General features: G+C 38.9%; 1 protein-coding gene across 1 annotated transcript; it reads right to left on the bottom strand.

Annotated features, from left to right (window-relative positions):
* Nucleotides 1–6,255: 6,255 nt before the first annotated feature.
* LOC133313681 (zinc finger CCCH domain-containing protein 17-like) lies at nt 6,256–7,281 on the bottom strand. The gene is made up of 3 exons (XM_061515079.1): nt 6,857–7,281; nt 6,592–6,689; nt 6,256–6,505 (listed from the first exon to the last, which is right to left on the bottom strand). The coding sequence occupies exons 1-3, from the start codon at nt 7,004–7,006 to the stop codon at nt 6,496–6,498; spliced, it is 258 nt and encodes an 85-aa protein (XP_061371063.1). The 5' UTR covers nt 7,007–7,281; the 3' UTR covers nt 6,256–6,495.
* Between the last annotated feature and the right edge of the window lie 8,073 nt (nt 7,282–15,354).

Here is a 15,354-nt window from a genome sequence, read left to right as displayed (position 1 = left end):
CAGGAGCAGTCTTGATGTACTTGAGGATACGGATTACTGCGTTCCAGTGATCTTCACAGGGAGAATTCAAGAACTGACTTACTACACTGACTGCAAAGGAAATGTCTGGTCGAGTAACTGTGAGATAGTTCAGTTTCCCAACCAATCTTCTATACCTTTCTGGATCAGAAAATAGCTCCCCCTGATTTGGCAAAAGCTTGACATTTGGATCCATAGGAGTATCGACGGGCTTAACATTCAACAGTGCTGTCTCCTCAAGAATATCCATAGCATATTTTCTCTGTGATAGTACAATGCCATCTTTGGATTGGGCCACTTCTATTCCTAAAAAATATCGGAGTCTTCCAAGGTCCTTTGTTTGAAAATGATGGCACAAATGTTGTTTTATCTGAGTTATGCCATGAGTATCATTACCTGTAATGACGATATCATCAACATATACTACCAAATAAATAGAACCTGAATCAGAGTGTCTATAAAAGACTGAGTGATCAGCATCACTTCGAGTCATGCCAAACTGCTGTACAACAGTGCTAAACCTTCTAAACAAGGCCCGGGGAGATTGCTTGAGACCATACAAGGATTTCCGGAGACGACAAACTAGGTTAGACTCCCCCTGAGCAACAAACCCAGGAGGTTGCTCCATATAAACCTCTTCCCGCAGATCACCATGGAGGAAAGCATTCTTTATGTCCAGCTGATACATAGGCCAGTGATGAATGGCTACCATAGTAATAAAGAGGCGAACAGAAGTCATTTTCGCCACGGGAGAAAATGTGTCACCATAGTCGAGGCCAAATACCTGAGTATAACCTTTAGCCACCAAGCGGGCCTTGAGACGGTCCACCTGACCATCAGCACCAACTTTAACCGTGTATATCCATCGACAGCCAACAACAGACTTCCCAGAGAGAAGGGGAACCAGATCCCAGGTACCACTGCTCTGAAGTGCACTCATCTCATCAATCATGGCCTGTCGCCATCCAGAATGTGATAAGGCATCACCTGTAGTCTTAAGAACAGATACAGAAGAAAGAGAAGAGAGGCAAGCAAAATGGAATGGTGAAAGACGATGATAGCTCAAATTTATTAAATACCTGGGAGGGGGACGAGAATCACGAGTACCTTTTCGGAGTGCAATGGGTACATCAATGTCAGACGGAAGGATCAGAGCTTCCAGAGGACATGATGACGGAAGTGAGTCCACAGGAGCCTCAGTAACAATAGGGGCAGGGTCTTGGGGGGCAGGGTCCTGGGGAACATGTGGACGTTGCCGACGATGATAGACCTGGAGGGGGGGAACATGGACGGGGACATCTAAAGAAGGAGATGGTGAAGGTATATATTGAACTGAAACAGGGGGTAAAGGTAGCTGAGTAGCAACAGAATCACTGGGAAAGGAGGAGGAGTCAAAGAATGGGATAGACTCAAAGAATGTAACATCCGTCGAGACAAAGTAACGACGAAGACTGGGAGAGTAACAACGATAATCCTTTTGTGAGCGAGGGTAACCCAGGAAAATACATTTATGTGACTTAGCAGATAACTTGTCAAGACCAGGACTGAGATTGTGGACAAAACAAGTAGAACCAAAGATGTGAAGAGTGAGTGGGTACAAAGGTTGATGGGGAAACAACACAGAATGTGGTACCTAGTTATTTAGTACGGAGGAAGGCATGCGATTAATGAGATAACAAGCTGTGAGGACAACATCGCCCCAATACTGGAAGGGGATATGACTATGTAACAAAAGTGTCCGAGTAGTCTCAATTAGGTGACGGTTCTTGCGTTCAGCAACCCCATTTTGTTGAGGGGTGTGTGAACATGATGTCGGGTGAAGGATGCCGTGAGACGCAAAGAAGGTTTGAAACTGATGAGACAAATATTCACGAGCATTATCACTTCGAAAAATGCGAATGGAAACACCAAATTGAGTAAGGATTTCATTAAAGAACTTGTTGAAAATAGAAAACAATTCAGACCGATTTTTCATTAAAAATAACCAAGTACATCGAGAATAATCATCAATAAAAGTTACAAAATATTTGTACCCCATAGTGGAAACGGTACGACTAGGACCCCAAATATCTGAATGAACTAAAGCAAAAGGAGACGAAGACCGACGACTGACACGATCGGGAAACGAACTACGAGTGTGTTTCCCTAACTGACATGACTCACAAGACAAACTAGATAATTTTGAGAAACGTGAGACCATCTTCTGGAGCTTAGCAAGACTTGGATGACCCAACTGAGCATGGATAGTAAGCGGAGAATCCACAGCAGAGCACACTGGGACAGAAGTGGAAAGCTGATAAAGGCCATTGGACTCAGATCCGACGCCAAGTGTCCTCCTCGAGATCCGATCCTGCAAAATGACAGACTCTTTAGTGAAAGAAATAATACAATCAAGGGATTGAGTCAAGCGACTAATGGAAATAAGGTTGAAAGGAGAATGAGGAATATAAAGCACATTCTTAATGGGAATAGAAGGAAAAAGGAAAACAGTACCAATCCCTTGGGACTGAACCAGTGACCCATTAGTCATAGTGATACTGGGCAGGGGACCAGACGTACAGAGAAAGGTAAATAAAGACTTATTACCAGAAATATGGTCAGATGCACCAGAATCGAGAATCCATGGACCAAGAGAGGGCGAGTGAGAAACACCAGCAAAGGAATTACCCGTGTGTGCACCAGAGGCAGTGGTACCAGGAGGACGCTTCCCTTCATACCATTGCAAGAAGTCAGTGAGAACAGACGGAGGTGGCTGTGGTCCAGCAATCAAAGCGGAGTCCGAGGCAGGAGCAACACTCTGTGCAAAATGAGCGGAGCGAGGATGCGACCGTGAAGATCCCAGCAATGATCAATAGTATGGCCTGGCTTGTTGCAATGAGTGCAGAGAAAGCGTCTCGTAGAGGGTTTGCATCCACGTGCATAACCTTTGGAGACAAGAGCAGATGGGTCAATTGAAGAGGGAGCAGATACTGCAGGCTCCATAGCAGTCTTAGGTGGAATTAGAAGCAACGTAGACCAAACAGAGTCCAGCGATGGAACAGTAGTAGAGCCCAAGATCTGATCCCGGTTGACAGAGTATTCCGGGGGCAAACCATAAAGAGCCATGAGCATGAAGAACGTGTTGCGTTGCTCAAGTTCTGTAGCAGGATCTGTAGCAGGCGGCAACAGTTCATTGAAATCATGAAGGAGGCCCTGAACTTTTCCCAAGTAAGCAGACATAGAGACATCAAGTTGTTGAGCAGCAATAGTAGTGATCAAATTTTGACAAACACCATAGAGTCGCTGAGTGTCATTGGTATAAAGTGACTTGGCCTGACGCCAAACAGACTCACAAGTGACGTGAGCACGAAAAATCTGCTTCAAGGACGGGTGGATGGTAGACTTGATGATGCTACATAACTGAGCATCAACCTTTTTCCAATGAGGGCGTACATCTACCGAGATGGACTCAGCCTTAATAATGTGATGGTCAGTGTAGTCCTGTCCATCAAGCCAAAGTCGGAGATCAGAAGCCCAAGAATCATAATTGGAGCCATCCAACTTGTCGACGTGCAGCGGAACATTAACATAATTAGTAAAAACAGGCGTGTCATGCTTTTGAGAACCCTTGGATGCATCATGTGATGACAAATCAGCCATAGGTCACCTGAAACAAAGATGAACAGTAATGGAAAGCAAAGAGACACGCGTGAATAGTAACCAGCAAGGAAAAGACACTGTGCGAAGCCGAAACAAAGTCAAAACCACAAAGTGAGGACAGATCCAGGTGCGCAAGGAGAAGACGAAGAGAACTGTGGTGGTCCGATGGCAAACCGGCGCCGCTGCAAGAAGACGGGCTGCAACTGCTGTTTCGAGCGCGTGAGAGCGCGTGGCTTGGATTCTTCAGGTGGGTCCTGGACAGAAAGGACCGCCTCTTTGTGGCAAGCAGAACGGTGGGTGTTTCACCGGAAAAGTCGCCGGAGACGGTGGTCAACGGCGGCGGGCGGCGGTCAACGGTGGTTCCTGACGGCGACAGTGTTCAGACAGGTCCGGAAACAATATATGGAAGCCGGAAACTGACAGATATGACTGTTTCCGGAGAAAAAAAAAATATTTTACTCAGAGGACAGTGTTCCTTGTAATCCTTGTGTCAACTACACGAAGGAGATTTCATTTATATATAAAACCAAATACAAAATACAACGACGTATACACAATGTGGGACTTCTATACTATTTACAACAACAACCTTCAATATCAAATTTATCAAATTATGGGTGTTATGGTGTTTTTCTTCTATTGGAGTATTATTATAGTTGCTGCTGTCTGAAATTTTTTTTGCTTGTTTCCTTAAAGGATAACAAAGCCCAGGTTTTAGATTAGTTATGAACAACAAAAGAGACTAACCAAAACCAAAGTAAAAACACAAGAAAGAGAAATTTTGAGTGCGATCAAAATATAATAGCTTATTTTAGTTCATGTTTCTTTAGAGTTAACAGAAAACCACACCTCTTTTATTGCTGAATCATCTTAGCTGTCTAAATAATGATAGGAGGGATTCTACTATTCAAGGAAAGGGAGATTATAAACCCTAGCGTTTTAACTTGTTCTTGAATACTAGATATGGAATAGTAACAACAATCAATTTCAACAGCCCAACAAATCTTAAAACCTTGTTCAAGTGGCAAAAGTGAGAAAGAAAAGAGTACAAAAGTACAGAACAGCAATGCTAAGGAAACAAGCAATAATGCATTAGAGAGCTAATCTCATATTTGTTTAACTCATCTACTCAAAATATGTTGTTGAAAGATCTCTTAGATTCACGTTTTCCCCTTTCTGTTTCTCCAAAGGATGCTCAAGACATAGTGCTTGTGGTAACAAAGTCCAGACCATCCATCCAGCAAGTGGCTGAAGAACTTTGAGGTTCCAAATTGCCACTACCTTTGCCTTTCTATGAAATTTCAATATATCAGTTGATGACTCAAGAGATATATACTCTTTATTTAATCAGCAAGAAAGAAATCTTGCAAGCAAAATTTAAGGAAAATAATAATTTGCTAATGAATGAACAATTTTCCTTGAGTAAATACAAGACCAATGCATATGTCGTCGGTTTGTTGGTTTACATTAATAACTTCTAGCCATTTTTGGTTTACCTTTGTACTTTTTTATAAACTTTTTTTAATTTTCCTTCCCCGAGATCGACATATGAAGTAGACAAATTTATCAAATGATAGGTGTTGATTGTGGTGCTAGAAACCTTATTCAGTTTTGATTAGATTTTCAATTTAAATTAGCTTCAGTTGACACTACTAAGCACTTTATGATCTTTGTAATATTTTTTGCTTTTTCCTCGTTATAACGTTACTCAGAATTTTCTTTTGTTTTCCTGGATCATAAAGCCAAGTCTCAAGTAAGTTGTTTAGACGACTAGAAAGAGCATGTTTGAATGCGATCAATATAGTAGCTTAGCTTCTTATTTGTAAACTAGTTTTATTAATTTAAAATAAATTTGGCTTAAAAATTCTGAATCCAAAATATTAGTGGAAAAATATCAATTACATCATGCAATACGAAAACCTGAGTATTTATTTTTTCTCCTAGTTGTTTTGGGTCATAATATCATTATGCAAGAGACAAAATTCAGTTCTTACAGATTTGTCGATAATTCACAATTAATGCTGACAGATAGTATATTTTTCTTTGATCTGCATAAGGAAGTGAAACTTCCTCTACAACAGTTCTTTTAGCTTGGGAAATAACTTATGATGAGGAACACTTTTAAAATCCCAAATAAAATATAATCTCATACCTAAAGATATAAAACAAACTCACTTTCAACATTGCTTATTAGCAAAGATAAGGAATCTCCCTAAAATTCACACAAAAAAATCTTCAGCATACTTGCTCAAGAAAAAAAAAATTGTCATGATATATAATGGCAACTAAGTTGAACTTAGCAAAATCATTTCATACATTAGCATAGCAAAACCGTTACTCTTACAATTAGTTTTCTACGCTTCTTTTTTACATGGACGAACACTCAGATTTCAATTTATGACCCTATACAAATTATTCAAGTCCTTTATAATTGTCTTTTCCTTTTTTTAATACTTTTACACAATTCCCTTTTACCCATTCCTAAAAATCAAACCAGAATTCTGAAGCATACTGGCTCAACAAAAGATATGCCATGATGGATAAGGGTAACCAAAAGTTGCATTGCAACAAATTCAGTATCAATTTTAAACTGCCCTTCTGCATGCTTGAACAGATTGCTAATATTTGAGAATCATGACTATTTCTCATAAAATCCACTAGAGTAGAGAAATTATCAATGGCCTTGATAATCAGGCTTCCTCATGCCCTCACGAAATTCCTCTCTATTGTAAATATTCAGGATTCCACTATCTCGAACCAGCTACAAATTGTTCCCCTAGTTTATGCGAGACATTGTTCTCAGATACTTGCGATGCCTCTGGGCATCACCACTAGAGCTCAGCAAATGCTGTCCATAATCGAAAGCTAAGTAACAAATTGTTCTATTCATCTTTAGAGCAACAACTAATTCATTTGTTTTTGTTAAAAACATACGATGGCAAATCATACAGGCGAACCGAAGTGTCTCTGCAAGAGCAGAACAGTCTATGCTTGTCTTCTGCATCAGTCATCCCACTAGGTGCAAGAACACCCTATAATATAAATAGAAAATATGGAAAAAGGTGAATCAACTAAATCCTTGACCAATTATAAAAAGTAACAACTAGATTTCTACGAATGAAAATATAACCAAATGACATTTGACATAAAATGAAAATTTTACTTTATGCACACATGTTATAGTGGTTACGCAACTTACATTTTCCTCTTTGTATGTATATGTCACTTTCAAAGTTCCCTCTTCGGTGGCATCCCAGTCCTTAATGGTGCAGTCATATGAACTTGATAACAAATAATTGTCCCAACAAATAAGGGATGTGACTATGTCAGTATGCCCATAGAGTGTCATTTTACACTCTAATGTATCAAGGTCCCAAACATGAAGAAAATAAGATAAAAAATAATCCTTTCAGAAAAATTACCATGTAGAAAAAAGCAACATGTAGTTGAGTAGCTAAGATAGAAAAAAAGTATACCGCCTAAGATTCATAATAAAAAAAACATGACCCAAAAAACACACAATATTTTTGGTTTCAATGTTACACAGCAGAAAGACTAAGAAAATTTTGGCAATGTCTATGTCAGTATGAAGAACTGACCATCAGATGGTTTTAAAATTGTCCAATCTCTGGACCAGTGAAGATTACAGAAAAAAAAAAAAAAAAAAAGTCTAAATAGTATTAAATAACAACCATAAACCACTGTATGGGAAGTTACCTCTGCTCCAGCCAACAGTGCATCATTGCCAACAATCATGTCAAGGACTTGCCCCTTAGGTTCATTAAGAGTAAACTCTCAGCCAGTCTGAATATTCCAAGCCTTCACAATAAGGCAGACCACATGATCAGCTTACATGTAATGCTCCAATATGACAGCATTCCGCACACCAACTAAAACCCATGGGCACTCAGTGATCAAAGAGCCACCTCCGGCACCAAGATTTATCACATTAGCGCATTGACCAGTGATGACAGTCCCACGTCCGAACTGTCCCATCAGTGCTGCCAGTTGTCCAATCCAACTGGAAGTGCAATCCCAGTGATTACCTGTTGTCAAAGATTTAGTTTAAGTACTCCAAAATGATTAATATCAAAGGAACCCACACAATTTCTTCTCAGGGTATGAATGAGGTTTCCTTGGATAACAGTAAGCATTCTTGGCATTATAATAAGGGGCAGATGGTAATGGTGTTTCTCTGTGCAAAAAACCCTACAAGTATTTCTGTTGCATCTCCAGCTAGCCAATACACACATGTTGTCCCAAATATAGTGCTCCATATCAGTACCATCCCAACACACATGGTGTTCCTCTAAAATAACAAACATTCAAGTACCATCCCAAATCAGTCACTCTATGGTATGTTACGAATTTTTTAGTTTTTATTTTGTTTTATTTTATTATTTCGTTATTGTTGCTAATTAGTTACTAGACTAGTATTTGAATTTATTTGAATAAGTCTTGGCAGTTTCCAAAGCCTAGCAAAGTGGGTATAGGTAGTTTTAGGTGGTTCCTATTTTCATGCATTATGGCTTTCATGTGTAATTGTCTATTTAATTAGAGTTTGGATTAATAAAACATATCAGTTGAAAATATTAGTTTGGCACTGTGTGCAAGCAAGAGGTCAGGCTTCCTCAGTAAAGCCACCATTTTTTCTTTATTTTTGTATTGCCATCTCTTTGTTTTGCCATCCTTGTGTTACAAAAATAGCCAAGATAGGTAAGAAAACCCAAGAAAAATCTTTGTACGTACCAGCTTGGTATCAGAGCACAGGCATGGATGAACGTGTGGAGAGATTGGAAAATGCAATGCAGTCCTTGTCAGAACAATTTAAGGAGATGTTCGCTCAACTTTCCAATAGGTTGGATGTTATTGTCACCACACCAACACATCGAAAAGGGAATAATTCTGGAAGCAGCTCCCATAATGCTTCAGAATCGCATGCAACATACGCTCCCAAGGTGGTCAAGTTGGATTTTCCGCGATTCAATGACAATGAAGACCCAACTAGTTGGCTATGTCGAGCTGAACAATTTTTCCAATATCATCACACCCCAGAAGAAGAAAGAGTTTCACTAGCATCTTTCCATTTCACAGGAGATGCTCAGTTGTGGTACCAATTACTCATCCAAGACCATCCCCATATCACTTGGTTGGAGTTTCGGAAAGAAATACTGCAACGCTACGGTGCCAATCAATTTGTTGATTTCTTTGGGGAATTGACCAAGTTGGAGCAACATGGTACGGTGCAAGAATACCAAAGTCAATTTGAGAAATTGCTCTCCAAGGTTGGACGATTGGAGGTGTCAAGGCAAGTAAGTTGCTTCATAAGTGGGCTCTCTGAGACTCTTCGGGCGGATGTGCAAGCAAATCGACCCACTTCCTTATCTAATGCTATTGGGCTTGCCAAATTGTATGAGGCACGAAATAGCCAGATCTCCCCAAATAGCACAAGTTCAACCCTTTCCCTCATGAATAACCCAACCCGGAGCGAAAATCCACCGGTCAAACGATTATCCTTTGATGAAATCTCGGAACAAAGACGAAATGGCTTATGCTTTCGTTGTAATGAGACTTATGTACCGGGTCACCGTTGTAAGAAGTTATTCGCAATTCACGCTGTCATGGAGGGTAGCGACGGAGAAGCCGAGATGGAGCTCGAAGAGGAGCCGCCCGATAGGGAAAAATAGAATAAAAAAATAAAAGGAATTACTCTTGGAGACAAGAGTAATTTTTAGAGAGAGGGAATGTTACGAATTTTTTAGTTTTTATTTTGTTTTATTTTATTATTTCGTTATTGTTGCTAATTAGTTACTAGACTAGTATTTGAATTTATTTGAATAAGTCTTGCAGTTTCCAAAGCCTAGCAAAGTGGGTATACATAGTTTTAGGTGGTTCCTATTTTCATGCATTATGGCTTTCATGTGTAATTGTCTATTTAATTAGAGTTTGGATTAATAAAACATATCAGTTGAAAATATTAGTTTGGCACTGTGTGCAAGCAAGAGGTCAGGCTTCCTCAGTAAAGCCACCATTTTTTCTTTCTTTTTGTATTACCATCTCTTTGTTTTGCCATCCTTGTGTTACAAAAATAGCCAAGATAGGTAAGAAAACCCAAGAAAAACCTTTGTACGTACCGTGGTATCAATAAAATCCTCCATATCTCATGGTTTCTTCCATTAACTCAACAATAAACAACAAGCCGCATAATCATTCCCGTAACAGACCCAGAACCTCTTTCAATCCGAATTTTCCATCACCAAACATAAAAATATGAAGTAAATGACAAACACCGAAACAAAAACTAGAACAGAACGAATCCATCGCAGATGTTCCAGGCAATCAACGTCAAAACCCACAACAGAAATTATTGGTTAGCTGGGAGATGCAACAGAAATCCTTGCACGCGCAATCAACGTCAAAACCTCTTGCATTCCAAATTTTCCATCACTAAATATAAAAATACCCAAAACCAAAAAGTAAATGACAAACACCGAAACAAAATATAGGGCAGAACAAATCCATTGCAGAACTTCTAGACAGTGAACGTCAAAACCCACAACAGAGTTGGACGAAAGACTAATAATTTAACCTTATTAAGCCGCCTTAATAGCCACTACCCTAAACCCCCAAATTACCTTATCGCCGATCATTCATAAAATCCAAATAAATAAATTAAAAGGAACCCTAAAATCAAAACCCCAACATTCCGCCGCGTAAAATCAAAATAGCAGAGAAAGATACCATTTATAGAACAAAGAGAGACAAACCCTAAAAGCGGTTGCATAACATAATTTATTATACGCACATAGAACACGTGGGCTCATATGGTGATATATGAAGAAAAGAGAGACCGAATAGGAGATAATTTTATTTATGGGTTTTATTAGTGTTATGTTACATGATTTAAGTGTTGTTTTCAACGCGCATAAAAAAATGGAGAGAGAAAGTGAAATGATGAAAGATAAAGAAAAATATATGGACTCCACCTCTTTAATGTGTGTGTAGGAAAGTGATGTTATATCATGTTACATGATAAACATAAACCCTTTATTTATTATACCGTTACAAACCTTAAATCGATATATTTTTGTTGGGTTTTATGAATATAATGATAAAAGAAGAAGATAAATTATCTCATGTCATATAGATAAATGTGTAGGCTGTATCACCTAAAAAATAAAATATAAATAAAATAAAAAAGTGATACAATTATCGAATGGTATGTAAGAAAGAAAACTTATCACATGTAATATGAGAATAGTTTTTTCCATTTTTGTTTTATTTATTCGATATTATATTAATTTTTATATTATAATATAATTGCAAAGCTCAAAATCACATATAATACTGATAAATTTACATCATGTGATAAGAAAGATATTGAATATTACGATTAATGCAATTTTTTAAAAATTCAAATAAAATTGATGTGCTTGAAAAATATCGATATCATTTCTCGTTAAAAACTTTTTTTTCCTTTGCTTCTATTTTATTGTTAAATAAGATTTTGTTGTTTTTGTTATTATTAAGTAAGATAGAGAGATTATAAGATATAGTAATTTAAAAAAATTAATATGACATTATTCATTGAATTATATTTATTTTTCCAATTTATTTATAAGTTGAAATATAACGTTTCCATATACTTGTGACGAAATGTGAAAAGTGAAACTATTTATTAAATATTTTTCATATTTAATATTTTTTAACTTTTTAGAAAGAAAAAAAAATAGCAAAGACACTGTCGTATTGTAATTAAAAGTCACAAATGAAATTACCAAAAAAAAAAGTCACAACTGATAAGAGATTTAACAATTGCTACTGTAATTTCATTACAAATAGTTTTAAAAAAGTGTATAGTAGGTTGCGTTTGATGTCCATTGTGGCATAGGATAAATACACGATAAACAATTGACTCATAAATTTATATTGTGAATTATTTGTCACAATTAAATATTGGATAAGGTGATATGAAATTTATTATAATATCCTTTATATTGTGCATTGTTTTTTTTTCTTGTATTAATAAAATGTACATGAGAAAATAATATTAAAATATTGCAAAATTATAATTTTAGACTATTCAAATGCAAAAAGAAAAAAACCACCTTTTAAACAATTTAAAATGATTTTGTTGGACTACTTTGCATCTATGAGCATTTTATCTCAATCATGAACAGTGATCAAAATGCCACTGTTTCTCAATTTTTTTTCTAAATGTCACGCCAACAGTGTTAATTTCTAATATGCCACGTAGGCAAGTTTGCTGGGCATTGTAGCGAACTTGGTTGCAATTAATGCAACTGCACGTTTTCACCTGCCACGCAACGTGGCAGACATGCAACGAAGTTCGCTGCCCATGTCTGCCACGTGTTATCGTGGCAGGTGGAAACGTGCAGATGCATTAATTACAACCAAGTTCGCTACCTGGAGTAGCGAACTTGGTGTCCACCAGGAACGTGACATAACAGCAAATTGAGTTCGTTACAATGTCCAGCAAACTTGTCCACGTGGCATATTGGAAATTAACATTGTTGGCGTGGCATTTAGGGAAAGAAGTTAGGGAATAGTGACATTTTGGACACAGTTCGCGTTAGCTTTGAGTATTTATAATTTAAACTAGGAAAGGTGTTTGTTATTTTAAATGATATAGAGTTATTCATTTTAAAAGAGAGAAAAACACAAACTAATATTTCTTTTATTTAAAATTTAAATTAAAAAAATCACTCACTTTCTCTACCATAAATTTCATTGTTTGTGTCTATCTCTCATTTAAAATGACATAACTCGGACAATGAGATGGGTTAGGCGAGTGGTGTCACAAGCGCGTTATTCTCGTTCTGCTAGGGTTTGATCAGCAAATTTTTCTTCGAAGATCTCTGAAGCTTTTTCTTTCTTCTTCTCCATGGGAGAAGAGCTTACTGATAATGGTGATATGTTGTCCTTGTCGCGAAGAAGCAAGAAGCGTTCTAAGAATGGTGAGGAGTTTCCTTCTGAAGCTCGTTTGAGGGAGAAGGTGAAGGAGTACCAGTCTGGTACTCCGGTGATGGAAAAACATCGTTCCTTCGCAGATGTCACAGGTGTGGAGAATGGAGTGATGGGGGAGACTTTGCCCTGGCTTGTCGTTGATGATGATCCAGATCTGGAACCCTTGGATCCTAGCATGGATGTGATCTCGGAGTGGGGTTTTCAGACTGTGTTTAGAGAGGATGGGTCTGTGGAGATTAAGAGTAACAAAGAAGCGTGGGCTAGGATGAGGCAACGCTGGAGGAATGCGCTGATTGTGAAGTTGTTGGGGAAGAAAGTTGGGGTTGGTTTTATGAAGAAGAGGTTGGAAGCCTTGTGGGCGAAAATAGGTAGCATTACTGTAGCGGATCTAGGAAATGAATTCTATTCTGTGAGATTCAACAGCCTAGAGGACCTTAATCTTGCTATCACGGGAGGTCCCTGGGTAATCTTGGGTCATTATTTAGCTATCAGAAAGTGGGAGCCCTGTTTTGATCCTGAATCAGCCAATATTCACAAGGTTGCGGCATGGGTGCGCTTACCTGGTGTTCCCCAGGAGTATTCCACCTCAACTGGGGATAGAGCTAGATTTGCTCGAGTCTGTATCGAGTTGGATTTGTCAGCACCCTTGAGAGGAGAATACATTATTGATGGGAGAAGGAAGAAAGTTGAGTATGAGGGGTTGTTTCTTATCTGTCTCAAATGCGGGAAGTATGGGCATAACTCGGATTCATGTTCTGAATGTGCAAGGCCCAAATCTCCCACTAAGGCTGAAGAGACTCAAGACCAGCCAAGGGATACCCCTGCTCCTCAGGGTTTAGGGTCGTGGATGGTTGTGCAGCGCAGGAGGAGGGGGCTCTCAAAATATCCAGAAAATGGATAATGGTAGTAATAGGAAGTTTGGAGAGGATTTATCTAATAGGAAGAACCTGGTTGAACCTACACCAGGAGAGAAAGGTGAGAAAGCGTTACAGACGAATGGCGTGGAGAAGAATTCAGTGACTAGTTCATCTTGTTCAAAGGTGAACAAGGAGAATATATCAGGTGAGAAAATTAGTCAGCAACCTTTGGTGGAGTTGGAGTTCACAGCAGCAGCTTCCATTGCTGTTGAGAGAAATTCAAGAACTAAAGCTGCAGCTCGTTTTGTGAAGAAAAGTTCTGGCAAGACCCACGGTGGGAAGGGGAAGGGAGCTGCGGCCAGCTATCAGGCCAAGTTTGCTCCTGGCAGTAACTCTGTTCACAAACCTGTGAAGATTCCTTCTCAGTCTGCTTTTGGCAAGCAGGAGAGCAATAGGTGGAGTGCTCTGATGATGGCAGAAGATGTCCTCAATGTTGAAGTTAACAATCCAGCTCCTAGCAGTTCCCAGTGTGATGGCAGCTTATTGACTGATGATTTAATGAAGGAACCGGACCCCCCTGACCTTGTTATGGGGGAAAAAGCAAAAGTTGTGGAATCCTTGTCAGGTATGGGATTGGAACCCTCTTTAAGTTTTGATTCTAGGACTGTCATGTTTACTGCTAGTTCTGGCTGTGAAGGTGGTGTGAACTTAAGTCAGGAATTTCTTGAGGAATCTCATTGTTTGAGTAGCAAGGACTCTGGAATCTTGCACCATCCCCAATTTGTATAATGAATGTCCTAACATGGAACTGTAGAGGTGCTGCTAAGAAGCAATTTAAAAGCACTTTTATCAGGTTTTGTAGGAAATATAGGGTTGGTGTGGCTGCAATTTTAGAGCCTAGAGTTAGTGGTAAGAAAGCCATCAGAATTATTAGTAGTTTGGGTTTCTCTAACCATATAGTTGTTGATGCTAAAGGTTTTGCTTGTGGGATTTGGCTAATGTGGAATCCTTCTGAGTTAAAGATAACTCTCCATGTTTCCAATGATCAGTTTATTCATGTTTGGGTTGATTCTCCTGGTAAGAAAGGATTCTTCTGGATGGCTGTGTATGCTAGCCTTCAAGAAGGGAAGATGATGGTGTTATGGGAGGATCTGAAGCACTTGGGAAGAACTATGAATGACCCCTGATTGATATCTGGTGACTTCAATGAAATTGCCTCTCCTGCTGAAAAGAGAGGGGGGACCAGTTGATTTCAATAGATGAAAAAAGTTTATTGAGGTGTTGGATGCCTGTGGTATGCTGGACCTAGGGGGTGGGGGTAACAGGTTCACTTGGAAGGGCCCCAAATTTCTTCACCTGGACAGAATTTACAAGAGGCTAGACAGAGCTGTCTCCAATGATGAATGGAGAGCTTGTTTTGAAGAAGCTGAGGTTCTAGTGCTACCTAGGCTGTTTTTAGATCATAATCTTATTCTGGTTAGGATGGATAAAGAGGACTCCAATTGGTGTGATAGACCTTTTAGGTTTATGGCCATCTGGCAGAATGACCCTAGATTCAGTTCTTTTCTTAAGGAAAACTGGAATCACAAGACCAGCTTGCTAGACAGCTTGAATTCCTTCATCCCTTTGCTAAAGGAGTGGAACAGGGATATCTTTTGGTTTACTCAGGTTAGGAAAAATAGAGTTATTGCCCGAATGGAAGGTATTCAAAGGCAACTTAATTATAAGAACAGCTCCCAACTTGAAGAACTGGAAAATAAGCTGAGGAAGGAACTTGAAGAGATCCTAGATCAAGAGGAGCAGATTTGGTACCAAAAATCTAGAGGAGAATGGATCAGAGATGGTGACAGAA

Source organism: Gastrolobium bilobum, unplaced genomic scaffold (assembly GCF_033153095.1).
Source record: "Gastrolobium bilobum isolate Gb01-03AN ecotype WA unplaced genomic scaffold, APGP_CSIRO_Gbil_v1 utg3001, whole genome shotgun sequence".
NCBI classification, from domain to species: Eukaryota; Viridiplantae; Streptophyta; class Magnoliopsida; order Fabales; family Fabaceae; genus Gastrolobium; species Gastrolobium bilobum.
The sequence above is the reverse complement of the archived record's forward strand: the minus strand, read 5'-3'. Positions and strand labels throughout refer to the sequence as shown.